Source organism: Oryctolagus cuniculus, chromosome 6 (assembly GCF_051225735.1).
Source record: "Oryctolagus cuniculus isolate XC-2025 breed Fujian yellow rabbit chromosome 6, ASM5122573v1, whole genome shotgun sequence".
NCBI lineage: Eukaryota > Metazoa > Chordata > Mammalia > Lagomorpha > Leporidae > Oryctolagus > Oryctolagus cuniculus.
Genome location: NC_142872.1, coordinates 18,287,758 through 18,313,687, shown reverse-complemented (window position 1 = coordinate 18,313,687; position 25,930 = coordinate 18,287,758). Strand labels below are relative to the sequence as shown.

Sequence of the window (25,930 nt, the reverse complement as noted above, 5' to 3'; positions counted from 1 at the left end):
TTGAGCCTTCAGTGGTGCCCACCATGAATCAAGCATGCTTATCATCCATCCATAACGATTCACTCAAAAAATACCCCCAAGAAAGTGAACTGAAGGACTTAGGCAGGATCGTTCTAAATGAGGATTGCTTGTCCCACTCTGGTGGCTAACCATGTACAAGCAAGTGTGAAGTGACAGGAGCCCATCTCTACAGCAATCGAAGAACGTGTCCAAGAATGAAAGCACTGTGCAGAAAAATAGGGTTGGAACATATAGACAGATTCCCAACAGCCAAGGATAGCATCTAAGCATCTGATATGGCCATGCCCAACATTTTTCATGACAGAAGCCTATATATTCTCTTTCATTTCAGCACACTGAATTTGGATTCCTGATGCTTGCAGACATAATAAAATTAAACACATGCCTCAGAACACTCCAGGTGAGTAAGACTTTTGACCCATCTTATGGATCAAAAGCCATGGCTGGATCATAAGGGGGATTCAAAAACTGTTGAGAATAACTGATGACACCATTTATAAAATAGCATTGCTCAGTAGGTTATTCCCTCTGTAATTCAACATAAAATGAGAAAATTCTCTACAGCTCTGGTAGGCATCAGTCCTGTGGGCATTTACTTCACCTGTAGTTATGCAAGGGGCTGAAGGCTCTGCTGAAGACCAGCCCAGCACCAGCTACGTCACTTGCCTGCCACTGCCAAGTATGATATATGTTCCATGAATACCTACGGAGAGGAGTTATGTGAAAACTGGGGGTGATGACCAAGTAAGGAACGTTAATGAAAATAAATTGGGGAGCACTTAATAAACTGTTTGAAGGAGGGCAGGAAGTTGTTGGCATTTTTAACACACATGTTATGAATGTCAGTACCCAGATCCAAGAATGAAGAAAACTGTTCTGTAGCTTCCTGCTCTAAAGTTCTCTCTAGATTGTTTGGCTATTATTAAAAAAAAGGCTTACATATCTCCACAATTACTCTGCTATGCACAACTTCAATTTAAAGTGTTGCTAAAATAGCACAATACAAAAAATGTGATATTTTGATTATAAAAACATGTACATGTAAACATATATTTAAGAGGGAGAGAACACTAACATGGAAAAATCAGCATTTTGGTAGGATAGGATTATGGATAATTTTTGTCTTATTAAAAAATTTGGTTAATATTAACATTAGTATTAACATTAATGAAATATTTGCTAAATATCATTCTTTGGTAAGATAATCAGATTATTTGTAAGGACATCTGTTCAGATATTCTTTGATTACGCATACATTTTTTTTCTCCTGACTTCCGTTTCTAAGGGTCAACAAGGTCCTGAGAAACTGCCCTGCTGGGTGTCCCTCTTAGATTCCCTCATGGCTGCGGATAAGTGACATAAAGACATTTTCTCTTAGTCCCTTTGTTCCAACCACAAACAAGGATAAGTCTCTGGGACCACTGCTGGGACACCTGTTGACAGTCTTTGGTGTCCTCAGGAGGGCCAGAAGTTAACCCCAACTCCTGCGAGCCTTAAGGTAGGTGTCTGTCATATTAAGAGGCTGTCTTTCTAACTTGCATTTTGTTCTGCCCTGAGCTAATCAAGTAGAAGAGGTTTCCAGAAAAGTGGTACCAAGTCTGATTTTTTTTTTTTTTTTTTTTTTTTGACAGGCAGAGTGGACAGTGAGAGAGAGAGACAGAGAGACAGGTCTTCCTTTGCCATTGGTTCACCCTCCAATGGCCGCCGCGACCAGCGTGCTGCAGCCGGTGCACTGCGCTGATCTGATGGCAGGAGCCAGGTACTTCTCCTGGTCTCCCATGGGGTGCAGGGCCCCCTCCACTGCACTCCCTGGCCACAGCAGAGAGCTGGCCTGGAAGAGGGGCAACCGGGACAGAATCCGGTGCCCCGACCGGGACTAGAACCCGGTGTGCTGGTGCCGCAAGGCGGAGGATTAGCCTAGTGAGCCGCGGCGCCGGCCACCAAGTCTGATTTTTAAGAGGTTGCTGGTTCCATTCACCACAGAGCCCAGAAAGCTCTCAACTCGGGTTGAAAACACAAATGTCAGTTAACGTGATGAGTGAGGCCCTAAAGAGAGACACAGTCAGTGGGCCTGCCCATGCCCCGACTCAATGATGCTGCCACTATCATCTGGCTGCTTCTCACCATGCAGGAAAGCAGGCCTGTGTAGCCACAGTTTGAGTTTCCAAAGACACCAGCAGTTTGAATTGCTGAAGTGAAATCTATTCATATGTGAAATTTGATGAACTCCATGCAAACTCCTTTGTCTAATTTCATGCACATAACTACCTTTTAAAAGGCTTGTTAAGATGGAATCCAACATTGAATGCCCCAGGTGATCTAAAACACTGGATTTTACACTTCAGTAGTGCACAGGAATCTGTGGAAGGCTTCTAAACCATGTGACCCACGGGGACTCATTCACTCTAGACGTATCAATTCTGCTATTCCAGGCTAAGTCCAGGATTTGACATGTGTATCTCTCTTGTAAGGTAATACTGTCGCTGATGATCTCAGTCAGGTTCATGGGCTGAGAAATGCTGGCTTTAACAGAGAATGAACTCTTTCAGGTTGTCACTGGTGGCCAGCATACACCTATCGCAGGAGTCAGCTGTCAGGTCCTGGATCACCTTGCAGAAACTATTCCTGACTGTTATCAGTCTATGGCCTACCCGCTGGCCTCCAGGGCCCTGGGCAAGAGCTAAGGGAAAAATGATTTTGTTTCTTTGTGGCCCGATGAAGGCTGGGGATGGCGCCTGGTTACTACTGCCTGCTTAACATGCTGGCCTTGGTGCAGGAACATGTTTCAAGCACTCTCACAAAGCACAGACCTTGCAAAAATTCAGACTTAATCTCGACTACCCTGAGAATCCTGTTGTTGATTTATTGCACTAGGCATGTTTCTACCTTAAGAAAATGAAGTTACTGATTTCTGCTTCCTGTCTTGACTCACTAGTCCTGGAGGTAGACCAGTTACTTCAAGTACTCAGGCGTTGGTTAGACAACACTCACAAACAGGACAATTAGCAAATGATGCAAAACAGAAAATAATCTAGTGCTGAAGTTGGAAGCCCAGAAGGGCTGGGCTATGGCATGTCAGTAAGGGACCAAGACAGGACTGTAACGGTTGCAATGGCTGCAGGGTGCCGAGGTTTGAGATGCACCCGGAATGGGGCAGATCAAGAGTGTAGCAGCCTTGATGGACTGGGAGCTTGAAGGAAGATTCTCAGATGCCACGGGCTTCCTCCAGGCTTTCTTCTCTGATGCCAGCACAGGGGCAATCTTCTCTCAGTCCTTCAGGAATTACTTAATTGCTTCTGATTTTATTATGAAACATACCTACTTTTCATATCAAAACTACTGACTTCACTTTTCTCTATTTCTTTTCAGAATGTTGGTTTTCATTTCCTCTTCTGGATTAGTCAAACTTAGTAGAAACTCAAATATAGTTTTGCAATGAATGTGTCTATATGTTTGATATATATCTTTTTAATTTTTAATAAAATTGCAAATGAGAGCTAAGTTTGGCAATAACTTCTTGAGCATTTTCACCTTGGATCTAAATCTTCCCAAAATAAATGTAGATCATTAACAATCATTCTTTAGGAATAATTTAACAAAAACAGTTTAATTTCTTGAGGAAAACCTCAGTGAAACTACATGGGATGAGTGTCATCACACAAACTGCACGAAAACAAGGAATTCATCTTTTTAAAATTTATCCTAAGTTGGAAGTCAATTGTATTACATGGAATAAAATTGATTATAATTTAAGTAATGCCCCACTACCTGGAATCTTTTGTTTCTGGATACAAAATAATACATACAGACTTAAACATTAAAATATACACAGACTTAAACATTAAAAACCAAATTGTATGACTTCCAGGAGGAAAAAGCTGTATTCTTAACCCAGAAGTTGTTTCTCTCATATCAATCCTTTTCCAGAAGAGGCATTATTTTGTAAGATTTGAGACACATAGCAATGCCAACTTTTATATGGTATGGCTTTAACAAAAAACAATCTTTAAGAAAATCTAACTGAAAAGAAGAATTTGCTGGAAAGCCAGGCAATTCTGTCTGAGATCATGGCTCAGAAACATTGTCAATTTTTCCTAATTATAGGTATGTTTGTGATAATATCTTACAGAACTTAAAATACTTTTCTCTTTTCTTATCTTTCTGCATACACAATCCTATGCATTAGGCCCACTGTATAGAAAACATGAACAAACTATTAAGCTGTTGACCTTCAAAACTGTGTCATGCAGCAAGTCATGAGCGGCAAACCTTATCATCCAAAGAAGGCTCCAGCCTTGTGTCCCATCCCTGGTGTACTTCCAAAAGGTCAACTTGCCACACCCCACCATCGGTGGATCTAATCCCCCACCTTGAGTGTGCACTGGCCTTACTGCCTCTTCCAACTATGAGAACAAATACAAGTTCACTCAGCCTGTGCATGTGACCTTATGATGAGTTGCAATTTGCAGCCTGGCCTTACAGTTGCAGCATCTTTGCGAGGAACAGGTCTTGTCAGGAAAAGGAAGGCCAATTTGTGGTGCTAGGAGTTTCCAGATATTATTTTCAACAAACTCCTACAATGCCTACAATGCTCTTCCACTTTTAGAGCAAGTAGGAAACCTGGGCATAGCCAAAAATGCAAATATCAAAATTAATAGAGCTGGGATTTGGATACTAGTTTTTCTTCTCTCTACTAACATTTCAAAGTAAACATTAAAATGTCTCTGACAACAGATGGCTAAATCTGCATGTGAGGCTAAACACCTATGAACACAAGTGATTTTGGAAATGGTTGGGCCTTTTTCTCTGGGAAGAAGGTACCAACGGAAATATAAGCTTGGAAGAAGCCATGAAGAAGACCTGTGGGTCCTCCCCCTACCCCCAGGATTCCATAGCCTGTGTCCCCTTGTTCTGCCCTTGTTATTTCTATGGGACATCCACACAACCAGGGTATTTGGAGAAGCATCTGAAGATAAGCATACAGGATGTTTCGATTTTGACAACACTACAAATTATGAGCCTGGTCCTACAAGTTCAAGATCAAGCCTGAAGCTGATCTAAGTTGCCACAAGCCCAGGAAAGAGCTTTGAATCAGCAGGTTCTCTGCTAGGTGTCTTTTCACTGATTCTTCTTCTCTTTTTTTGGGGGGAAGGGAGGGCACATGACAACTTTTTCCATTAGTGGTTGGCAATGGCTGTGCTTTCTGCTCTTTAAACCCAGGAGGCGGCCCTCTGGGTTGCTGACATTGCACTTTATGACTCAGCCAGCCCCCTGCTGTCCCAGATGCTCTTTCTCGAAATACTTCCTCTCCTGCAAACAGTGCATGCACGGTCTGCGCCGATGGGCAGTGTGGCCCACAGATGGGAGCAGGGACTCTGCTTCCCTTTGGAATCTTCCCTTTGAATCGTAGCCTAACCCTTACAGCTGCTTTTCTTGAACATCTCCCTCTCAGGCAAATGCCTGTCTATAATGGTTGCTTTTAGGTCTTCTTTTCACTTCCATGTTGAAGCCTTTCTTTTGCTTTCTTGGAGAGAAGTCTCCTCACCTCGCCCCTTGAAGAAAACATAAACCAGACAAATAAAGACAATTCCTAAATTTTACTTTGGAGTATAAAATTAGTAGCTTCCTGTATAACATTTGGAACTAAATCTCAACACGTGTCTATGACTCATTCCCCATTCATAAAACTTTTATTTTCTTCCTCTACAACTACTTGGCTCTAGAAATCCATTTTTTTAGCTGTTACTACCACCTTGGAATGCAGAACAGGCTCTGTTGAGAAAGCACTAGAAATGCCCATGTGCCTCCAAGCCACCAGGGTGATGGACGCAACTCTGCCATGATAAGCACCAAGTTGCATCGGGTTTGCCCAGCAGCCATTTCTGTGGGAGTGACCTCTGCTTTCTCGTCTCCCTCCTTGGCCCCATCCCATGTCTCCCGGACAAAGCTGAGGATGGAGTGTGCTGTGCAGAGTGGGGAGTGGGCTCCCCAAGGGCTATGGCTTCCATATTCCAATAGTTCAAGGAATCAAACAGTTTCTGATCTGCCGTGCTATGTTTGTGCAAAAATGGGACTACGTATGCTGTTCAAAGTAGGGCACAATTGCAGGCCCCCTCCCCTCTTGTTTAATTACTGCACCTCCAAACAAGCTTTCTATCACACAGGGAACGCTGTATCAAGTCATGAAAATAACTCTATTAACTAATACTTGGACCCTATTAGCATCTCTTTCAGGCCATTAAAACAGACCCTAGCATGGTATTATTAAGCACGCCAGTCTCAAAATTCTTATGATAATCATAAAGCTGAAATGACCTCTTTTAAGCCATCCCTGTGTCACAGACTACCCAGTACTTTCAACTTTTCATTTCATACCAGACAGTCTTAGTTACTAGGGGGAATCACGTTCATTAATTACTTTTGCAGCACGTTAACCTATGCTGTAGGACTCTAAAAGTTGCTTCCGAAGTAAAATACATTAGAAGTTGAAAAGTTCTTAAACAGTTTCACCTTCTCATTTATAAAGTAGGACACTCATTCTGAAGCAAAATTTTGAGGGGAAAAATTTGATAAAACTCTCTAAAGATTAATTCCTAGAAGGAAATAGAACAAAGAAAATCTTAAATATGCTCTTTTCAGGAACTGTGTCACTCTATAAGCATCTATAAGATGATTTGTCTTTTCCATTGAAAAAGTTTAAAAATCCTCTAAGGCCTTACCCTTCTTACAAAGTGGCCCAGTTACATATGCAGCTGTCACATCCAGAATTGCACGATCCTGAGCATTTACAGATAACCTGAGAGCCTTAGCTGTAACATCAGAACTCTCCCACTGGGAACACAACTCACTGCTTTGATGAACTTTTTCTTTCTTTATCCTCTCTACTGTGGGACTCTGGTAGAACTTCAGTTTGGGTTCATTGTGGCTACAGAGCATGTGTCTTTTTGGCAATCACTTTCTTACAAGAAAATAAGTTTCCTTTGTATGTTTATTGTTTAGTTTTTCTGAATTGCATATAGAATTCTTCTCTTTAAATTTATTCTAAAATGGGTTCTGACATAAGATAGAAGATGAGAAATAATCCAATCAGGTGAACACAGATAATGGTCAAGTGCAGAACTATGTGACAGGACTTATTTTGCCTGTTTGCTTACAGTAAATTGTAGGGAAGATGAAGTATCAAAATCTTTTAAGAACACACATTTTAGGGAGGAAACCCAAAGCAAGTGACCCACAGTTCCAAACTCAAGCTATAGAAATTTCTGGTCAATGTGGGTCCTAGAGGACATATTTTTCAATCTAAAGACAGTGTTCTTGCGAAGGAGAAGCCACGTTCGTCGAGTCAGTAGGGACCGCTACACGCGAGCATTCTGATCACCATGGAAAACATTCAGATTGAGCAACTACTTTTTGGGAATCAATCCTTCCTACTGTACTTTCCTACTGTACTGATCTCCTTTGGGTTTTTCCTTAATCAACTACAAAACAGGCAACATAGAAGAAAGAAGGAAAATATCACAAGCAGGAAAGTTCCATTCTCTAAATGAAGGGAAATGGTGTCGTGATTAAGGTCAGAAACCAAAGATCAGAACTGAAGAGAGGAAAGTGGCCTTTTACTCTGATGAGTAAGTGTGTGAATCACCCCTAATACTCGTTAAAAATGCAAATCCCTGCATCTCAACACCAATGTACACATCAAAACCTCTTTACAAAGCACCTAGGGACTCATATTTCACTAATCCAAGTGGCTCCTAGGTATGTTGGCATTTGATGTCTAAGTAACAGCAACGGATTTTCTTAAAAATCCTATAAAACCAATCAAGTATCTAACAACAATCAGTACAAGAATATGTTTGTAACATAACATCAAGCTAGGTAGCAAGTGACAGGAATATTTTGTCTGACATGGCTTTTTTTTTTTTTTACCTAAGTATTACATTTCTTACAAATGTTGCAAGAAATTGTATTTCTGTGCTTATCCATGTCTTAGGAACCAACTAACAAATACAAAGATTTTCTTGGAGCCAGCTCCCTGCTCATAGCACCTGGAAAAGTAGCAGAAGATGGTCCAAGTCCTTGGATCCCTACACTCACATGGGAGATCCAAAGAAGCTCCTGGCCCCTGGCTTCAGGTCATCCCAGCTCCAGCCACTGCAGCCATTTGGGGAGTGAACCAGTGGAAGGAACATTCTCTCCTTCTCTGTTTCTCACTTCCTCCCGCCCCCCCCCCCGACCTCTGTAACTCTGCCTTTTAGATAAATAAATATCTTATTTTTTTTAAAAGACTTTCTCAAAAGGGAAAAGTTATAGGTGACTGGAGACCTCAGTTCTGGTGTCTATTGATCTCAGTGTGCTTTGCTTTTTTTGCCTTCCATAAAACCGGATGTTGTGAAGACAAACTTGTTGTACACAACTGCCCTCCACTGGGAGCAACCGGACATGGGGTGACAAGAAAGAACTCACTGCATCAAGAGCTCATTGCTAGCCAAAGATTGCCAGTCAAGAGCTTAAGCTTAGGATTGCAAAATTGTCCAACTTTAAAGAAAAGCTGTAAATCCTGCTTGAAATGTGAAATCTCTTCATTGTTAAGTGGTTGAAACTATTGCAAAATACCTAACATATAGCTTAGGCCAATACTTTTAAGTAACAAAACACTTTTGGTTGGCTGGATTTGGTATGTAGGCTAATCTGTAGCCTTGTTAAGATCCTTCCGCATTCTAAAATCTTATATATGTCTTTCCTTTCTCAGCTACACAGATTTATATAGCCATAGTGATGGCTGTAGGCACCTGGGAACAACCCAAGTAGTAACTAGCAGAAACTAGTGATAAGGCACTCCTTCTTTACAGATTTAAATTCATATTCATTTTCTAAGGCATCCTCCTGAAAAGGTATTTGGTAGAGCAGTTACCTGGTTGTAGAAACTTGAGCAGTGCATCCTCATTTAACATGTCATGGCTAATGACTGGGTCTGTACAAGTGAATGAGATTAGCCAGGACTCAAAGATCTGAGCAGTCAGATTGCCTGTGACTCATGAAGTTGATCCTGCAAGTGGCAGGGCCAGTATTTCCAAGTCACACACAATGGGGATGATTATTTAGGACAAAAAAACACTTAAGCTTTATTCACTCTTTTGCAAACCATAAAGGCTTAAGCTATCCTTTACCTCTCTGCTATAATGCATTCAATCTCTGAAAGTCTGGATACTTCTGTCTTCAATACTAGGTAAATCGAATGCAATCTTACTGAATTTTAAAGAAGCAGGCCATTGAATAATTTCCAAAACCTAGTTTGGTATTCATAATGTATGCAGCATTGGTGCCCCATCCTCTACACATACTGGAGATTCAAAATTACATTCAGAAAGATTCCTTCAGCTGTGTTTTTAAGTTTTTCCTCCAAGTTAATAGATTTCTGCCCCTGGCACTGAACTATCCTTTGTTATGTTGATGTTCTGGAAAAATTACTAAGTTCCATTTGGCATTTTATACACTAGTGACTCATTTGATCTTTACAGATTATAAAAAGTCAAAGTATTAATAGAAGAATGTAACAATCCTTCCCCATGCCCGCCTTTTGAAGGAATTAGTGGCTGGGAATTTCTAGGGGTGTAGAGAAAACACACCTGGATTGAAGTGGGTATCCTTGTTCTGCCATTTATGCCATGACTTGGGGTGATATGACCTAGCATTTGTTTATTTGTTCACCGTGTGCCCAGTGTTCTATGTACACAGCTCCCGATCTCACAACCACCCTGCAAAACAGCTATTTTGATCTCCGTATTACATATACTGAGGAAATAGCTGAGAGATTGGTAAGGGCTTGTCTGACCGAGCTGGGATCTGAATCTAATTCAGTCAAGTTCCCAAGCCCATATCCTATTCATTACTTCCTAGTGCCTTCCTTGCAGGACAGTAGAGAGAGGCTTTTTAGGCCCTAGTTTTCTCACCTGTAGTACATGGAAGTTAGGCAAGAAGACCACTGAGTTCTTCCTGAAGTTTTCTAACATCCTATATTGATATCTCAGGGCTTTCCAGTACAGAAAGTATGACTCATTATTAGGCAAAACCCCCTATGGATGTTTTCAGATACCTCTGATCCTGGCTGAGATTTTCAAACAGGATGCTGACAGATATACTTAATATTAATCTTGTCTCCTGTGGTGTTTGGATTCCTGCCAATTCTTTGTCACTCAAAACAATGGAGAGCATTATTTTCCCTGTTCTTTAATTTTCACATAAACCTACTCTATACTGTTTCTCTTTCTAACCCTGAGCCATGGGTTTTTAGTTAACCAGACTTGCTTTTTTTTTTTAATAAAAATCCTTATTTGCACATTTGATCAACTATAATACAGATTTCTGAACAGTTATTTAAATCCATAATTGTCTAAGCTCTTATTAGGACATTATATAAGGGGCCCATACTGTGGGACAGCAGGTTAACTTGCCTTTTGTGAAGCTGGCATCCCATGTGAGCACCGGTTCAAGTCCTAGCTGCTCCACTTCCTACCCAGCTCCCTGCTAATGGCCTGGGAAAGCAGTGAAACATGGCTCAAGTGCTTGGGCTCCTGTCACCCTTGTGGGAAACCTGGATGATGCTCCTGGCTCGTGGCTTTGGGTTAGCACAGTCCTGGCCATTGCAGCCATTTGGGGAGTGAACCACTGGATGGAAGATCTCTTTCCATCTCTCCTTCTCTCTCTCTCTCTGCTTTGCTTTTTACAAAAGAATATTACATAAAACAATACCAATCTCTATCAAACTGAACAACAAAAGGAAGATGATGTTAGAGGACACACTGCCAGTTGTCAAGTGACCTATTAGAGTTAGTAAAGATCCAATATAAACTTCTTTCCATATCACCTACATATATGTAATCTACAAGCATACTTGCAAGCTCTCATTGTAATGAGAGTGCATGTTGAGTTTAGGTACATTATTTAAAGGCATTTGGCTATCTAAGCTACACCTTGACAAACATCAGCATTTTAGATACTAAACAAATTTCTATATAAATTTAGAAATGACTTCATCTGTATTTTTCTGTTCTGCCAGTTTCACCCAGAAATTAATCTTTCTGATGTAATCAGAACTACATGGTAACAAAGCAACACAACAAACAGCTCCTTAATTATCTCAGGATTACCTACCTTTTCTTTTGAGACGTTTCCAAGATGTTCAGTTTCTAATCTGGCGGTTTTCTCAACCGCTTCAAAAATGAAATGGCATCAGATCATTGTACAAGTTAATTGTTTCAAGAATTTAAATTTAAAATCTTCAAATAATAATTATTGTAATCAGCATTCTTCATAGCTTCTTGGCTTGTTTTAGGCTTGGAAATGAACACATTATTTTTTTGCTGTCCATTCCTGATAACAAAACTCTGCTGAAAACCCACCATTAGTTGACAGCCTTCTCTATGCAGGGCAACTGTCCTGGGGACTGTGCAAAGATACAGATATGTGACTTCTAAGAGCTTATAGTCCAACACAGGAAAAATCGACAAAAACTGTTGGATAAGCCAAAAGATGATAAATGCCATTAAGAGAGCATTCAGAAGTACCTGAAGAGATTTGGAAAGAGCTGCCATTTTACTTGGGACATGAAGATCAGACAAAGACATAGAGAATTAGGGGCAAAAGGAATAAAGCATTCCTCTCTCAGACTTATCATTTGGTACATCCACTTTGCATTTTCTTCTTGATGAACCCCTTTCCCACATTCATGAGTGTCCTTCAAACAGTTAATGGCAAGTAGAATTAAAAGATGATCTTACTTTGGCATAAAACATTTTGAAACCCAGGTATATGAGGTCTTGCATCAAAATAGGTTATATCAGTTTCCACAAACTTTTTGAAGTGCCTTCATACCTCTCAACATGGTTATCTTGAATTCCTCATGTGAGTAATTCAGGGCCACATCCTTCAATAATTCTCTTCCCCCTGATAAACTTGTTTGATGGGGATTAAGGGACAGCCTTCCCCAGGCTTCTTCATTTCATTAAATCAACCTCCTGCCACTTACTTTCACAAGTTAGAAACCTGGGAACCATCCTGGTTATCTTTATCTCCTTCATTCCTGCATTTAATCCATCAGCAAGTCTTACAAGTTCTACTTATAAAATAAAAATTAAATACACTTGGCCATCAACAAAAAATGGTTGGGAGATGGAATATTTTCAGCCATAAAAGGAATTAAATTTTAGTACATGCCGCGACATGAGTGGATCTGTAAAACATTTTGCTTTAGTGAGAGAAGCCAGATGGAGAAGGACAAAGATCATGAGATTCTACTTATGTGAAGTTCCTGGAGTAACTAAATTCCCAGAGACAGAGGTTACCAAGGGCTGGAAGGAAGCTATTGCTTAAGGTCACTGCATTTTCGTTGGAAATGATTAAATCTCTAATCAATATACAACACTGTGAATGTGTTTAAGGCCACTGAACTATATACCTACAAACGGTTAAAATGAAATATATTTTACCCTGGCCGGCGCCGCGGCTCACTAGGCTAATCCTCCGCCTTGCGGCGCCAGCACACCGGCTTCTAGTCCCTGTCGGGGCGCCGAATTCTGTCCTGGTTGCCCCTCTTCCAGGCCAGCTCTCTGTTGTGGTCAGGGAAGGCAGTGGAGGATGGCCCAAGTGCTTGGGCCCTGCAGCCCATGGGAGACCAGGAGAAGCACCTGGCTCCTGCCTTCGGATCAGCGCGGTGCGCCAGCCGCAGCGAGCCAGCCGTGGCGGCCACTGGAGGGTGAACCAATGGCAAAAGGAAGACCCTTCTCTCTGTCTCTCTCACTGTCCACTCTGCCTGTCAAAAAAAAAAAAAAATATATATATATATTTTACCCTAATAAAATGATTTTTAAAATTAAAAAAATTATTATATTCTTTCTGGTTCTACCTCTCTAGCACAAACTACCACTACCTCTCACCTGGACTATTGAAATACTTACATTTGATCTGTTCTCTGCTTATCTTTAAGCCCTCATCCCTTGCTACTTTCCCCTTTATTTTCTTTGCTCCGGGACCATTAGATATGAAACTAATATTGACATACACAGAACTGTTCCCCTGAACGTTTCCTTCATGCCATTTCCTGTTGCAGGATGCTCTTCCCCTGCCTCTATAGGCTTAACTCCTTCTTATGACTGATGTTTCTGTTGAGATATCATCTCCATTTAAAAAATGTTTTTAGTGTCCTATCTCATCGATGTGCTCTCCACTCTAATGTATTACTTTATATCATAGACTTTTAATTATTTTCTTAATTGCATTAATCTCAATTTGTAGTTTCACTTTTTACCAATTTATTTAGCTTGCATAACAGAGCAGGTGGTAACACCATTGCTTGAGGTGAGAAAAAAAATTGGAAGACCACGTATGAAGCAAGGATGGGTAGGATAGTTAGATAAACAAACAAAAATATAAACTTTACTTATGAGAGAGAGGAAGATGGATTGGAGATACAAATTTAGTAGAATGCGGGTGACATCAAAAGCCATGAAAATGAATCATACAATCCAGGAAAAACTGGAGATACTGAAGAACTCAGTCCTAAAGCTCTTTCTAGGTTCTGTACAGTAGGATGCTCCAAGTTAGACAAAGAAGGAACAATTAATACAGAGGAAGATAAGCCAGAACTGTAGGGTTTGATATACACCAACAAAAATGTCAAGAAGAGAGATATGTTATCCGCATTGTATAAATCCATGTTCCAGCATTAATGCAGAAGTATTTCCACTGTATTTGACATCAGGAAGATTGCTGGGGACCCTGAATTGGGCACTTGCAACTGAGTACCATCATCTCAGCTGGGTGGGAAGAACCAGACTTAAGTTGATTAAATGCAATTGGAAGTGATGTAAGGAAGGGAAAAGAATGTGTTGGCAAATGTTTACTGTATTCTGAGGAAAGGGTGGGACAAAGAACTGAGATAACGGTAAAGTTTTGCAGAGATGTGTGATGTCAGTATGCTTCTATGCAAATGCAGTGTGTGATGCAAATTTGAAATAAGGTAAGTAAACCACAATACCTGGACAAGTCTGGAGCTCTAATGGGAGAGACCTTCTCCACTGCAGCAAGGCACAATCAGGAGCACACAGACTTGGCACTGGACAGATGACTGTGTTCTGCACTGATGACTTGTGTGCTCTCCGTCAGTCATAGGCAGGATCACTCCCCTGGTGTATGTATGTGGGGTGGTGGCAACGGATGTCACAGGAGACACATGAAGGCACCCAGTAGGAGAGTAAGGAAGCAACCTGCAGGGGGAAAGTCAGAGCTAATTTGCTGGGAAAAGTTGAATGTCACTCTGAGGTCTATAACCATGCAAACAAAGTGAAGCCACTCAGGTTGGAGTGGAGAACACACACAGGGGCTTTTAATGTATGCATTTTTTTTAAAAAAAGATTTATGTATTAGGCAGAGTTATAGAGTGAGAGAGACAGAGAGAGAAATCCTCCACCTGCTGGTTTACTTCCCAAATAGCTGCAATGACAGGGACTGAGCCACACCAAAGCCAGGAACTTCTAGAGTGGCTGGAGCCCAAGCACTTCTACACGGGTGGCAGGGGCCCAAACACTTGCATCATCCTCTGGTGCTTTCCCAGGCCATTCGCAGGGAGCTAGGTTGGAAGTGGAGCAGCCAGGCCTTGAACAGATGCCCATATAGGATGTTGGTGCTGCTGCCGGCTACTCTACCCTCTACGCCACAGCACTGGTCTCTGACCGGTTATTTTGTCAGGCAAGTGATGGAAAGAGCAAAGATGAGTATGTGCAAGGAAGTTTTGAGAAACAGAAATGTTGAGGCCAGTTCATGGAGGGCCTTGAATGTCAGGCTAATACATACAAACTTTGTTTCCTAGACAATGGGAAACCACTGCAGGATTTCCTGACTGTGAAAGTGACATTATCAAAACTTTCTTGCTGTGTAAGTAGCTTGTCTTTAATGAAAAGCATTGAGTGTTAAAAAGAAAAAACAATCACTGGGGAAGGATCAGGTATTAGACAGTGAAGATAGATGGGAAACTTCTTCCTGCAAGGGCCAATTGGATATTCATAAAATAATTTATGGGCTATACAAAATTATTAACTTAAAAATTTGCCTGCTATAGATTTATTGAATTTTGAGTCCTACCTGTGGTTGCCTCAACAGGGCCAGATCAAATACAGTTTGCTGGCCAGATGTTCTCCATAGTTGATGGAAAGAAACAACAGTGTACTTAAGCCAGGCCATTGAACATTAAAGTCCTAAGAAATCATAGCATCTGTGGGAACCAAACCAACTTGCTGGGTCCATGAGGCTATACAGGTGGGAACAATAATGGCTGGGCTGGAGTTGGGTAGGATGTTACCCAAACCAGCTAGAAGAAAACATGTACCAAGAGAGGGACATGCTGATTACTTAAGGAATTCAATAAGAACCAGAAAAGTAATCTGGAATATTCAATTTAAGAAACAATCATAAAATGTTGACCAGGGCCAGGGTCACAGGTCAGGAAGAATCCAAAACGTGGTAGCTATTACGGACAGGGTTACAGTGGCAAAGTGCACAGGCACTAATGACACCAAGGTCAAGTGCTGGCCCAGAGTGCTAAGAAGGTCAGGGGCTAGTCAGCCTAAAGGACAGAAAAGGAAGGGCTTTGGAACGAACACTTAGTTCAGTTTTACAGGACGGACCAGCCTAGTGACAGAGCTCTGATTTCAACGTGGAGCTCTACATTTTGAGCCCTCTAAACATACGTGTGTGCCACCAATATGAGTTTAAACAGTAAAGTGAAAAGCCATTAAAAGCTACAGTTGGAGACAGGTCAAAATCAGTCTACGAGTACACTGTGCAGAAAAATCAGTAGCTTTTCAAATTAATCCTGAGATCTGAAAATCCCCTTAATCCTGGGAGCCAGCAGCTGTGTTAGTTATGTCTTGGACATCACTGGAAATCTCAAAGTATAATTTGTTCCCTGGTAAATCTGTCAGGTAAGTGGCTTTCATTTTTTTTTTTAATTTCATAAGTTAATTCTGTCTTGACAATAATATATAAAGTACTATACACCAAGATAGAATCCTATCAAGTTTTTTTTTATTTATTTTTTATTTTTTTTATTTTTTGACAGGCAGAGTGGACAGTGAGATAGAGAGACAGAAAGGTCTTCCTTTGCTGTTGGTTCACCCTCCAATGGCCGCTGCGGCCGGTGCGCTGCGGCCGGCGCACTGCGCTGATCTGATGGCAGGAGCCAGGTACTTATCTTGGTCTCCCATGGGGCGCAGGGCCCAAGTACTTGGACCATCCTCCACTGCCTTCCCTGGCCACAGCAGAGAGCTGGCCTGGAAGAGGGGCAACTGGGACAGAACCTGGCGCCCTGACTGGGACTAGAACCTAGTGTGCCGGTGCCGCAAGGTGGAGGATTCGCCTAGTGAGCCGTGGCACCGGCCCCCATCAAGTTTTATTCACTATACATCGATTCAACACTTCATGACCATCTTACAACAGGTACTGTGCCTGGCTGTGGATACAAAGAAAATTAAAACATCATCTCTTGTTCTCCCCAAGAAACCTACAGCCTATGGGCAAAGAATGGTAAGTAAAGATATACTTTCAGTAGAAGTTGTGAGTGTCAGCTGAACAGGTTTATGGGTGTAACTCAAGGCAAGGTCAGGATAAGGGTGGGAAGGTAGAATTGGTGAAGGAGGAGTCGCAAAAGGCTACCACGAAGAAGGCTCGGGGTAGGGTAAGAGGAAACCCAGAAAGAGAAAATACCTGGATGAAGCCTTCAGGGGCTGAGCAGAGCGATCACTTGGGAGGGAACTGCCAGTAGCTGTATAAGGCTGAGGCAATGGCTAACACACTTCAGCAAGGTTCAGACTTTACTCATTAGATGTGCATTTTTATTTTGTTAGTATTAACTTTACTTCTTCTCCTCCCTTGATTGGAAGTTTATCAAGATTTTTTTCCCACTTTACCTCATCATATAGTGCTTGCTACAATGTACACATGCAATAAAGCTAGAAATAATACCAAAAATCTCACCGAAAGAAATACACACGCAAACCCAGTCATTTAAAAGCTAAACAAGTGGATGGAAGATCTCTCTGTCTCTCCTCTTTGTCACTCTGCCTTTCAAACAAACACATGAATACATCTTCAAAAATATAGGTTAAAATATTTATTCAGCACCTTAGACTAAATTAACTAAAGGGAAAGCTGAGGTATTTGAGATAATACAGATTGGTAGATGGATCAGTTTTCTTCAGGAATGTTTTCAAAGGACCAGTCTTTAAATACAATATATATAAGAGCATTTATCAGCATGTCCCCACAGGGGAAGAAAAAATAAAATCCTGGAACCAGTTTCCATGTCTTTAGGATTTTATACTAATATTGTATCTTGATATTGCTTTATTGACAAAAAATTAAGTACTTAATTTTGTTTGCCAATACTTCCACATATCTATTTTTGTTTAGAACCCACAGCTTCTGCTGAACAAATTACTTCCCTTGGCTTTAGGTCAAAAGCAACCTCAAAGAAGGCCATCATTTCTCAATCATTGACTCTTGGGACTTACATGGAGAAGTTTTAGCTATGATAATGAAAAGATCAGCCACTGGCATCTGAAAATGTTGTCTAGAGCGTCAAGGTAGGCATATGTCACAAGACCTAGCGTTAATATGTTTTCTTCTTTGAATGCAATTAATAAAAGGTAAGTACTGGCTCACTTCCAGCATAGTCAGCTCTGCATTTTCCTCAATGCCTTGACATTCTTTTGGTTTTTAGAGTTAATTACAGCCGTCTGACCTTGGCTTCTAAGACCCCAAGATATTAGCAGGGTCTTAGAAGTTCATGAAAGAGATCCATTACATAAATGCAACATTTCCATTTTTTATGCAATCCTGTTTTAATGATAAGTATAGTTATAATATATCTAGAATTCTGGAGCATGATCTTAATTTAAAAAAATTTTTATACAAGTTTATATGTCAGAACTTATATGTTAGGTGCTATCCTAATTTAGCTCTAATGATATAATAACTATACAGATATATAATACATTAAGACTTGGTTTAGAAAACTGTATTTTGAAAGGATTCTCATTTTAATATTTTTAAAAAGTTAACTGGAGCTTTAAGTAAAATGATTTGAATTAGTTCATGTTATACATCATTTAAAGTGAAAATGAGTGTTTCTGATTGTGACATATCCTACAAAAATAAAATCATATTGAAAAGAAGTCCCTACTGTCAGAGATACACTTAGCAACCAGGAATAAGAACAGGGTTTTGTCATGTGTCCAGATTTTAAAAGATCCATGTACTCTAAAGAGCCATCAGAAGTGCTTCTCTGGTTAGCTGGGATAGAGGGACTGGAAGATCTTTAGTAGGACAGGTTGAAGTCTTGTGAGTTAACAGAGGATAAGACGTTTACTTGGTTCAGAATCCTATTACAGACAGCTCAGTGAGATGACAATTCTGCTATTCTACTCCCTTATAAATTTAGGACCTTCTAAAGAGTTAAGGCAATAGAGGTATTCGACAGAACTAAGTTAGTTAGTTTTAGCCTGCTGACCCATCTTATAAGTAGCTGCTCTGCCTTTGCAATCTCATAAGAGTTCTTGTTTTCTTCCATTTGTGCTGTATCCATGTGTCTTTCTGCCATCTGTCTTGCACTGTTTCATTTCCTTGGCCTCATTCACCTTTGTGAGTTGTAATCAATCAGTTTATAGTAATCAAAGTGTCGTCTGTGGCTGAAAATTCCTCCCCTCCTTTGTTTGCCATGTGGAACTCTCTAGAATAGGCCCCCTGCTTATGCACCAGGAATAGCCACGGAAGACAGTGGTCTCTGGAACATGTCCAGACCATCTTAGTGGAGCAGACGCTCCAGATGGAGATGATAGTTTGTCATGGCAGGAGTTCCAGGTCTTGCTGAAAACAGGGGAAACATTCTCAGCCCCAGTTTGTGGGATGAAAGGAAGCACCTGCAGAAGATGGGTGACATTTTCAGGCTTGCAGGCCCTGCTTAATGAGCCAGTGTGAGTTTAATAACATACTTCTTACAGATCAAACTGCAACTAAGCAACTCAGGGGCCACGCTGTTCTTATTACTTCTCCTCTTTATTTCTTCTTAATTATATATCAAATTGTGGCTATATTCAATTGAGAAAATTAGAAGCACAGTCAAGTAATTTCGTGTACAGATAGGTTTGTGGGGAGCTGCAAGAGAGAACGTCTTTCACTTTTTCTACTTTGTCATATGAAGTTTATACCAGGGACAGCCACACCAGGGTTGACAGCTGGTGCATAAGAATTTGCACCCTCAGAATCTCCAAGTCAGCTGATGTTGACAAACAGAATGTCCATCTGCTATTTGACAAAGGAGTGCCCAAGACTGCTCTGCAAATTTCCTGGAAGGAAACGTCATTGTCCTTGACTGTGGTCTGGGTTGTTGAACAACACTCCAAACAGCACACACTCTTCTGGTGATCACAGCAGTCTCCACGACTAAACAGGAGCCCTCTGAAACGGATCAAGCTCCAATTCCCATGTGCCTTGTCTGACATTTAGCTAATGCTTGCCCTTTTACAATCTCTCCGGATTCAGAAGCCAGGAGACTTTTTAAAAAACCATTCCTAAGGGATGGACAGAAGGAAGAGAACACCATTTCCTGATAATGGTATAATTCCAAAATTAGTCTTATAAACAAAGGAAGGAGGGGACCTTGACTCATTAAATTCCCACAGCTGGTGCAGCTAGAACATACTGGACCCCAACCAAAAATTTCAGGATGGATCTTCTTACTCTTTGTTAACTAGAAAATAAAGATATTTCCAGGTCTCTCACCAAGGAGGGGCCGAAACATGCAGTCTGAAAATGGTAAGGACAGAAAAACAAGCAATTCTGTGCTTTCCTGATCAGATAAAACAGTGGATGGCTCTGTTCTCCAAATGTGTAAGACTTAACTAAATTACATTAAATGGGACAATGAAAGTGTATTTTCTGTCCAGAAAGCGTTCCCACTTTTTATCTGGAAACTCCCTGGCCCCTGACCTACAGCACATGACACAGGTATGGTCCTTGGTAACACACCACTGCCTTGGCCAGTGCAATTGGGCCAAGTGCTAAGAATGTGATCTAAGTAGAGCCTATTAAATTCATTCTCCGAGATTTCTGATTAGACTGTGAGAAAGAGACTCTGTTCCCAAGACTTGGGTATGACTTGAGGCTCTCGGGTTGCAAGTACTACCAGCCAACATGGACTATCTTAAGAAAAAAAAATTACAGAGAGATTCTCTCTCTCTCAGTATAGAAGGAAAATTTTAACAACCAGATCTCAGGAAAGCAGCCTCAGGGATACAGATAACCAAAGCTAACAGACATTTTCCACAAGGGCCAGGCATCAATCTCCAGGATGAATCTGCTGAAATCTTCCTCTGTCTTCCCCAAATCAATTCCACCAAGGCTAATGTCCTTGGAAAAGAGTAAATGTCATTGGCTCTGCTAACGCCAGCCCTTCCCTGGGCCAAGGGGCAAGAGAGGCTTAGTGGATGATCCTAAAGGATCTAGGAGAATAAGAGAGGGGTCCACACCTAAGGAAAAGTCATGCTTATACTACAGGAAGAAGAAAGGAGTGGCTCCGTGCAGGCAAAGCAGGAGCTGGTCTCAGTAGTCTGGTAAGCCATGGCAGTGAGGGGACCCTTTTTCCATGTCTGGCTGCAGTAGCCCAGATGAGACCACTAGCAAAGAAGGGTCCAATGAGCAGTCCAGAGGCCCTGCGGCTCAGCCTCTTGATCAGCCTCAGGAACGCAAATTTCTTTTCTGCTGAAACCAGTCACATTTTGGTTTCTCTAACTAGCAGCCAACAAAGCCCTGATCAATGCTTTAGCTTTTACATCAATGCTTTTAGGACCAGAGACTCTCTGAAATGTCCTTTTGCAGAAACAATCATCCCAGATTTGTATATACAAATGAGGTCACAGCCTCCAGCTGGAAGCAGCAGCACCTCTTGGGATCACATATGTAATAAATCTGTAAGTTTCGCAGGACCCCTGTTCAAACACTGATTCTCAAAGATTACACAAAATCAGTGAGAAGAATTCAGCTCTGGAGATGCAGTGGTTCTATTTTAGGAGCTCTTTAGGGTGCAAAAGAAGAGATAATCTGACAGGCAATGGGCCCTAGAGGTTAAAAAGATACATCCAAAGGAACTTCAATTAGTCCATGGAAAATGAAAAAAAAAATTAAGTTTATTTTGGCACAAAAACCTTTGAAATCCAGGCACAGTTTTTTCATAACACACATTTTCTGTAAAATGTTTAACATCTCCTAAAACTGTTTTGGAAGAGTCTCAGCAGTTGAAACACTGAGATCCCAGAGCTGGCCTTGTTACTATCTTAGAAAATTCCAGATAGACAGGTAGATAAATATGTGTTCAAATGAACAGGTGACAGGAATTGCATGTGAGGCTATTAAGAAATCAGTTCACAGGAGCTCGTAAAGCCACTGCCTACTGTATCTGTTTTAATAATTTTAATAATTTTAATAACTGTTTGAGATAAAAGTCACACGACCAGAATTCATCATGTTAATCATGTTTAACAGGCAATTCCGTGGTTTCACCATATTAACAATGTTGCACAACTACTGCCAGATCTAATTCCAGGACATTTCACTGCCTTCACATCCCTGGTTCCTCAACACCCAGTTGCAATAGGAGCTTTGAGCCTACAGCAGTTTGCATGACACGAGGTAACAACACCAGTACATGGGACAGAAGATTTGGACTCAGTGCTGAAGGTGGACATCCTGTTAAGATATCCATAAAAATATTGGTCAGGATCAGCTCGGAGATGTTAGCAAAGAGATTTCTCCAGAAGTCAGGACGGCAAGAATCTAAGACTTAACATTAATGAGATAAGTTTAGACACAGTTTGTGTCACGGAAAAAAAATCCCTGCAATATCAACTCCATTACAAGCTTCCTCTGCAACCTAGCTGGCTGTATTCTGACTGGAGTCCTGGATACAGCTGTCCTGGAATCTATCAGCTCTACCTGGCAAGGATGTCCTCTGAAGCAGAATCAGGAGAGGATTCATGGACTGAATGACTTCCCCTGTGGCAGTGAAAACATGCATGTGGTGGCTGCGTGCTTTATTTCACAACTGTCTGTATTAAAAGAAAAGCATCAGAAGAAATAGAAAGAAAAGAAGTCCCAAACAGGGCCTTCCCTTAAGTATGCTGGCTGGAAATCTGCATTTTGGTTAACAATAAGAGCTTTCATTGTATCAAATGACCACCACATGGCAACAACAGGACTCTGCATAGAAGACCTTTTGCAAAGTAACTTGGTCCTCCTAAACCAAAGGAAACAAAGGCTGTTTTGAAGGGTAACCTTAGGTTCCTGCATGTGGAGGTTTACCAAAAGATGAGCTCAGCCTTTGAAGAAGTTCAACCACCATTTCCCAGGGTTCTGCTGGTAACCAAAGATGTAAGCGCCTCAGGTACAGGCTGCAGACATGACGGAAGGAATCTGCTTCGGGTCACAACTGTTTGCACACAGAAAAATCAACAAAGAGGTTTCCTGCTGAGCCAGTTTTATAAGAAAGATGTTTTTCTCTTTAGCTCAACTCTTCATTGACTTAAATCATTTATTTCCTTGGAGAACTAAATTGAAGTATACAGTCAATAAAATAGTTTTCTGTGCTTATGCAAAAAAATATAAATAAAAAAGGAGGAAGAGGAGGAAAAGTTTAGTGGTTCTCATCACTTTGAATACAAACACACTTGAAAACATTCTGGAACATTCCTCTGATCAAAAGACTTTCACAGCAATCTATAGATGGCTTGAAAATGAACCAAATAAGGAAAAGCTGCACATTTGGATATGAAGAACAAATTTATTTGGAAATATTTAAATAATCTGTTTGTGGGAATTGAAATAATCAGATTATAACAGAGGAGCTTTATATTATTCCATGTTGCCCGGCGCAGAGGCTCACTTGGCTAATCCTCTGCCTGCAGCGCCGGCACCCCAGGTTCTAGTCCCAGTTGGGGCACCGGATTCTGTCCCGGTTGCTCCTCTTCCAGTCCAGCTCTCTGCTGTAGCCCGGGAAGGCAGTGAGGATGGCCCAAGTACTTGGGCCCTGCACCCGCATGGGAGACCAGGAGGAAGCACCTGGCTCCTGGCTTCACATCAGCGCAGAGCGCGGGCCGCAATGCATCGGCCATAGTGGCCATTTGGGGGGTGAACCAACTGAAGGAAGACCTTTCTCTCTGTATCTCTCTCTCACTAACTCTGTCAAAAAAACCCAAAAAACAAAAAACATTATTCCATGTAACACAGCATGTAACTCAGAACCAACACTTTCCTCCTCCTTGTCAAGTGAACTGTCCTAAAACAGACCATCAGAGTGTGCAGCCAGATCACTTGATAAAGGTAGGAGGCAGGTTCCTAAACTGGTTCACTCTCCATCAATTACGGGGTCTGAAAATTACACCAGTGGAAATTAATTTCTTGGATCATGAAGCTCTTTTGTTCATTGGGAAGAATCTTTTTTTTTTTTTTTTAAATATTTATTTTATTTAGTTGAAAGGCAGAGTTGTAGAGAAAGAGAGGTCTTCCATGTTGTGGTTCACTTCCCAAATGGCTGCAATGACCATGTCTGGGCCAGGCCAAAGACACGAGATTCTTCTGGGTCTCCCATGTGGGTGCAGAGGCCCAAGGACTTGGTCCACCTTCTGCTGCTTTCCCAGGCACATTAGCAGGAAGCTGCAATAGAAGTGGAGCATCTGGGACTTGAACAAGCGCCCACATGGGCTCACTAGCTCAGGTTCACTAGCCATCAGGGAAATGCAAATCAAAACCACAATGAGGTCTCACCTCACCCCAGTTAGAATGGCTCTCATATAGAAATCAAAAAACAATAAATGACGGTGAGGATGTGGGGAAAAAGGAATCCTAATATACTGTTGTGGGAATATAACTGGTACAGTCATTGTGGAAGACAGTATAGAGATCCCTGAAAGATGTACCACATTGCTGGCCCCAGAAGCTATTTTTTTAGTGCAAATGCCCCTGGGATGCATGACTCATTAAATATTACATTATATTTGATTCTGACCAGTAGCTGAGAGTGTTTTCGGGGTGTTGGTTCTTGTCCATCACTCCTTCTTTCCAGTAATGGGCTATCCCTTCCTTTAAGGAAATGATTCTTTGCCAGTCAGAACATTTTCCTACCCCACCCATTTCCCCTCACCCTGCCATTCAGTGGCAGGTGTGTGACCAAAGCTCACTCCATCAAAATTTCCCACCCTGGCCACTAAAACTGTAGTTCATATCCAGGGGTGGACCAATCAAACCCAGCACAGAGTTCTTCCTTGTACTATTTCTAATGAGAGTTGGTAAAAAAAAATTTCTTGCTTGCTTCTTTGGAGGGCCAATTATAAGAGCAGCCCACAGATGCTGAGGGTCATGTTTCCAGTCTTTGCTGACATCCAGCCTCAGAGAATGAAGTCTCAATGCAGAAAGCAGCAGAGGTAAGTGACACAGAGTGTCCTGATGGTATCTAGACTCTGCGTCCATCGGAATGTAAGGCTAATGGCATGCCTGTGAGTCTCTGGTTTGTTTACAGATGCTAATAAATCATATTTTCTCCTTAAAGTCTTATGGCTCAGGCATCTGGCATTTGTAAACAAGGACACAAGGTAACTAGGGGAAGGATGGTGTTTAAGTCAGAAATATGTACGTGGGGGTGGGTTATCCCTGATTGTTTTGTGGTTAGAGACGGGTCATGGTGTGTTGAAGTTACTGGACTTTGTTTTTCAGGCTTTATTTTGAAGTGAATTCAGAGGTATCACCTCACCCACTGTTGGTGAGAATGTGAACAAGTACAGCCACTGGGGAAGACAGCATGGAGATTCCTCAGAAATCGGAAAATAAATCTACCATGTGACCCAGCCATCTTACTCCTGGGAGTTTACCCAAACAAAATGAAATCAGCAGATGAGTCATCTGTACCCCCATGCTCACTGCAGCTCAATTTATATTAGCAAACATACGGAGTTCACCAACAGATGAATGGATAACGAAAATGTGGTGTATATGCACTATGGAATACTACTTAACTGTAAGAATGAATGAAATCCTGTTTTCACAACAAAATGGATATAACTGGAAACCATTATACTTAGTGTAATAAGCCAGTCTCAAAAAGACAAATATGTTTTCCCTGATCTGTGGTAACGAATAAGAGTACCAAAAAAAGTAACATATATGAGCAAAATTGATTTTTTGAGATTTGATGATCATTTATAGCTCTTGTCTCTACTGTTGAGGAATAGTTTTTTTTCCTTCCTACTATTTGTTGAATTCTTTAATTAGTGCAGCGTTAAGCTTATGATTATAAAATAAACAAAGTATGTCTTTGTAAAAATTAAAGAACAAGAAAGGATGGAGGAGAGAGGGTGGAAGTGTGGGTAGGAGAGATGGTGGTGTGGGAAGTATCACTATGCTCCTAAATCTGTATATACAAAATTTGTGCACCTTACAAAAATAAAAAAATTGGAAAAATAAGATTATTTATTTTTATTTGAAATGCAGAATGACAGAAAAAAAGAAATCTTCCTTTGCAGGTTCATTTCCCAAATACTTCCCATGGCTGGTGCTAGGCCAGAGTGAAGCCAACACTCAGAACCTCTGTCTAGGTCTCCCACATAGATGGCCAGGATCCAAGTACTTGAGCCATCTGCTGCCTCCCAGGGTGTGCACCAGCAGGAAGCTGGATCAGAAGTGGAAGGGGGACTCGATTCCAGGCACTCCCACGTGCAATACAACAGTGTCCAAAGCAGTGGACATTGTCTCAAGACATTCACTGTTTTGATTCATGATGGACTTTAGAATAACTGCTTTTTAAAAAATTTTAAAA

The 25,930-nt window shown here is 41.2% G+C and overlaps 1 protein-coding gene and 1 long non-coding RNA gene across 14 annotated transcripts in view; one reads left to right on the top strand and one right to left on the bottom strand.

Moving 5' to 3' along the window:
* The window catches only part of CCDC192 (coiled-coil domain containing 192), a 310,484-nt gene that overhangs the window by 146,247 nt on the left and 138,307 nt on the right, over positions 1-25,930 (bottom strand). For 3 of the 12 annotated variants that reach the window (XR_016235326.1, XR_016235325.1, XR_016235328.1), the window contains exon 6: positions 14,054-14,282. The exons of 7 other annotated variants lie outside the window; for them this stretch is intronic. Coding sequence is in view for 1 of the 5 variants with exons in the window: in XM_089334915.1 (XP_089191041.1) it covers positions 5,563-5,573 (11 nt within the window). In the remaining 4 variants the exon portion in view is untranslated. Of the gene's footprint in view, positions 1-3,538; positions 5,574-14,053; positions 14,283-25,930 lie in introns of those variants that run through there. 2 more of the 12 variants (XR_016235327.1, XM_089334915.1) reach the window with 2 other exon arrangements.
* On the top strand, positions 1,263-25,578 carry LOC138850133 (uncharacterized). 2 transcript variants are annotated; one of them, XR_016235337.1, is made up of 5 exons: positions 1,263-1,519; positions 16,510-16,596; positions 17,482-17,654; positions 24,441-24,542; positions 24,832-25,578. It is a non-coding gene; the product is annotated as an uncharacterized LOC138850133 (long non-coding RNA). The 2 variants fall into 2 exon arrangements; XR_016235338.1 differs by having other exon boundaries at positions 1,264-1,519; positions 17,525-17,654.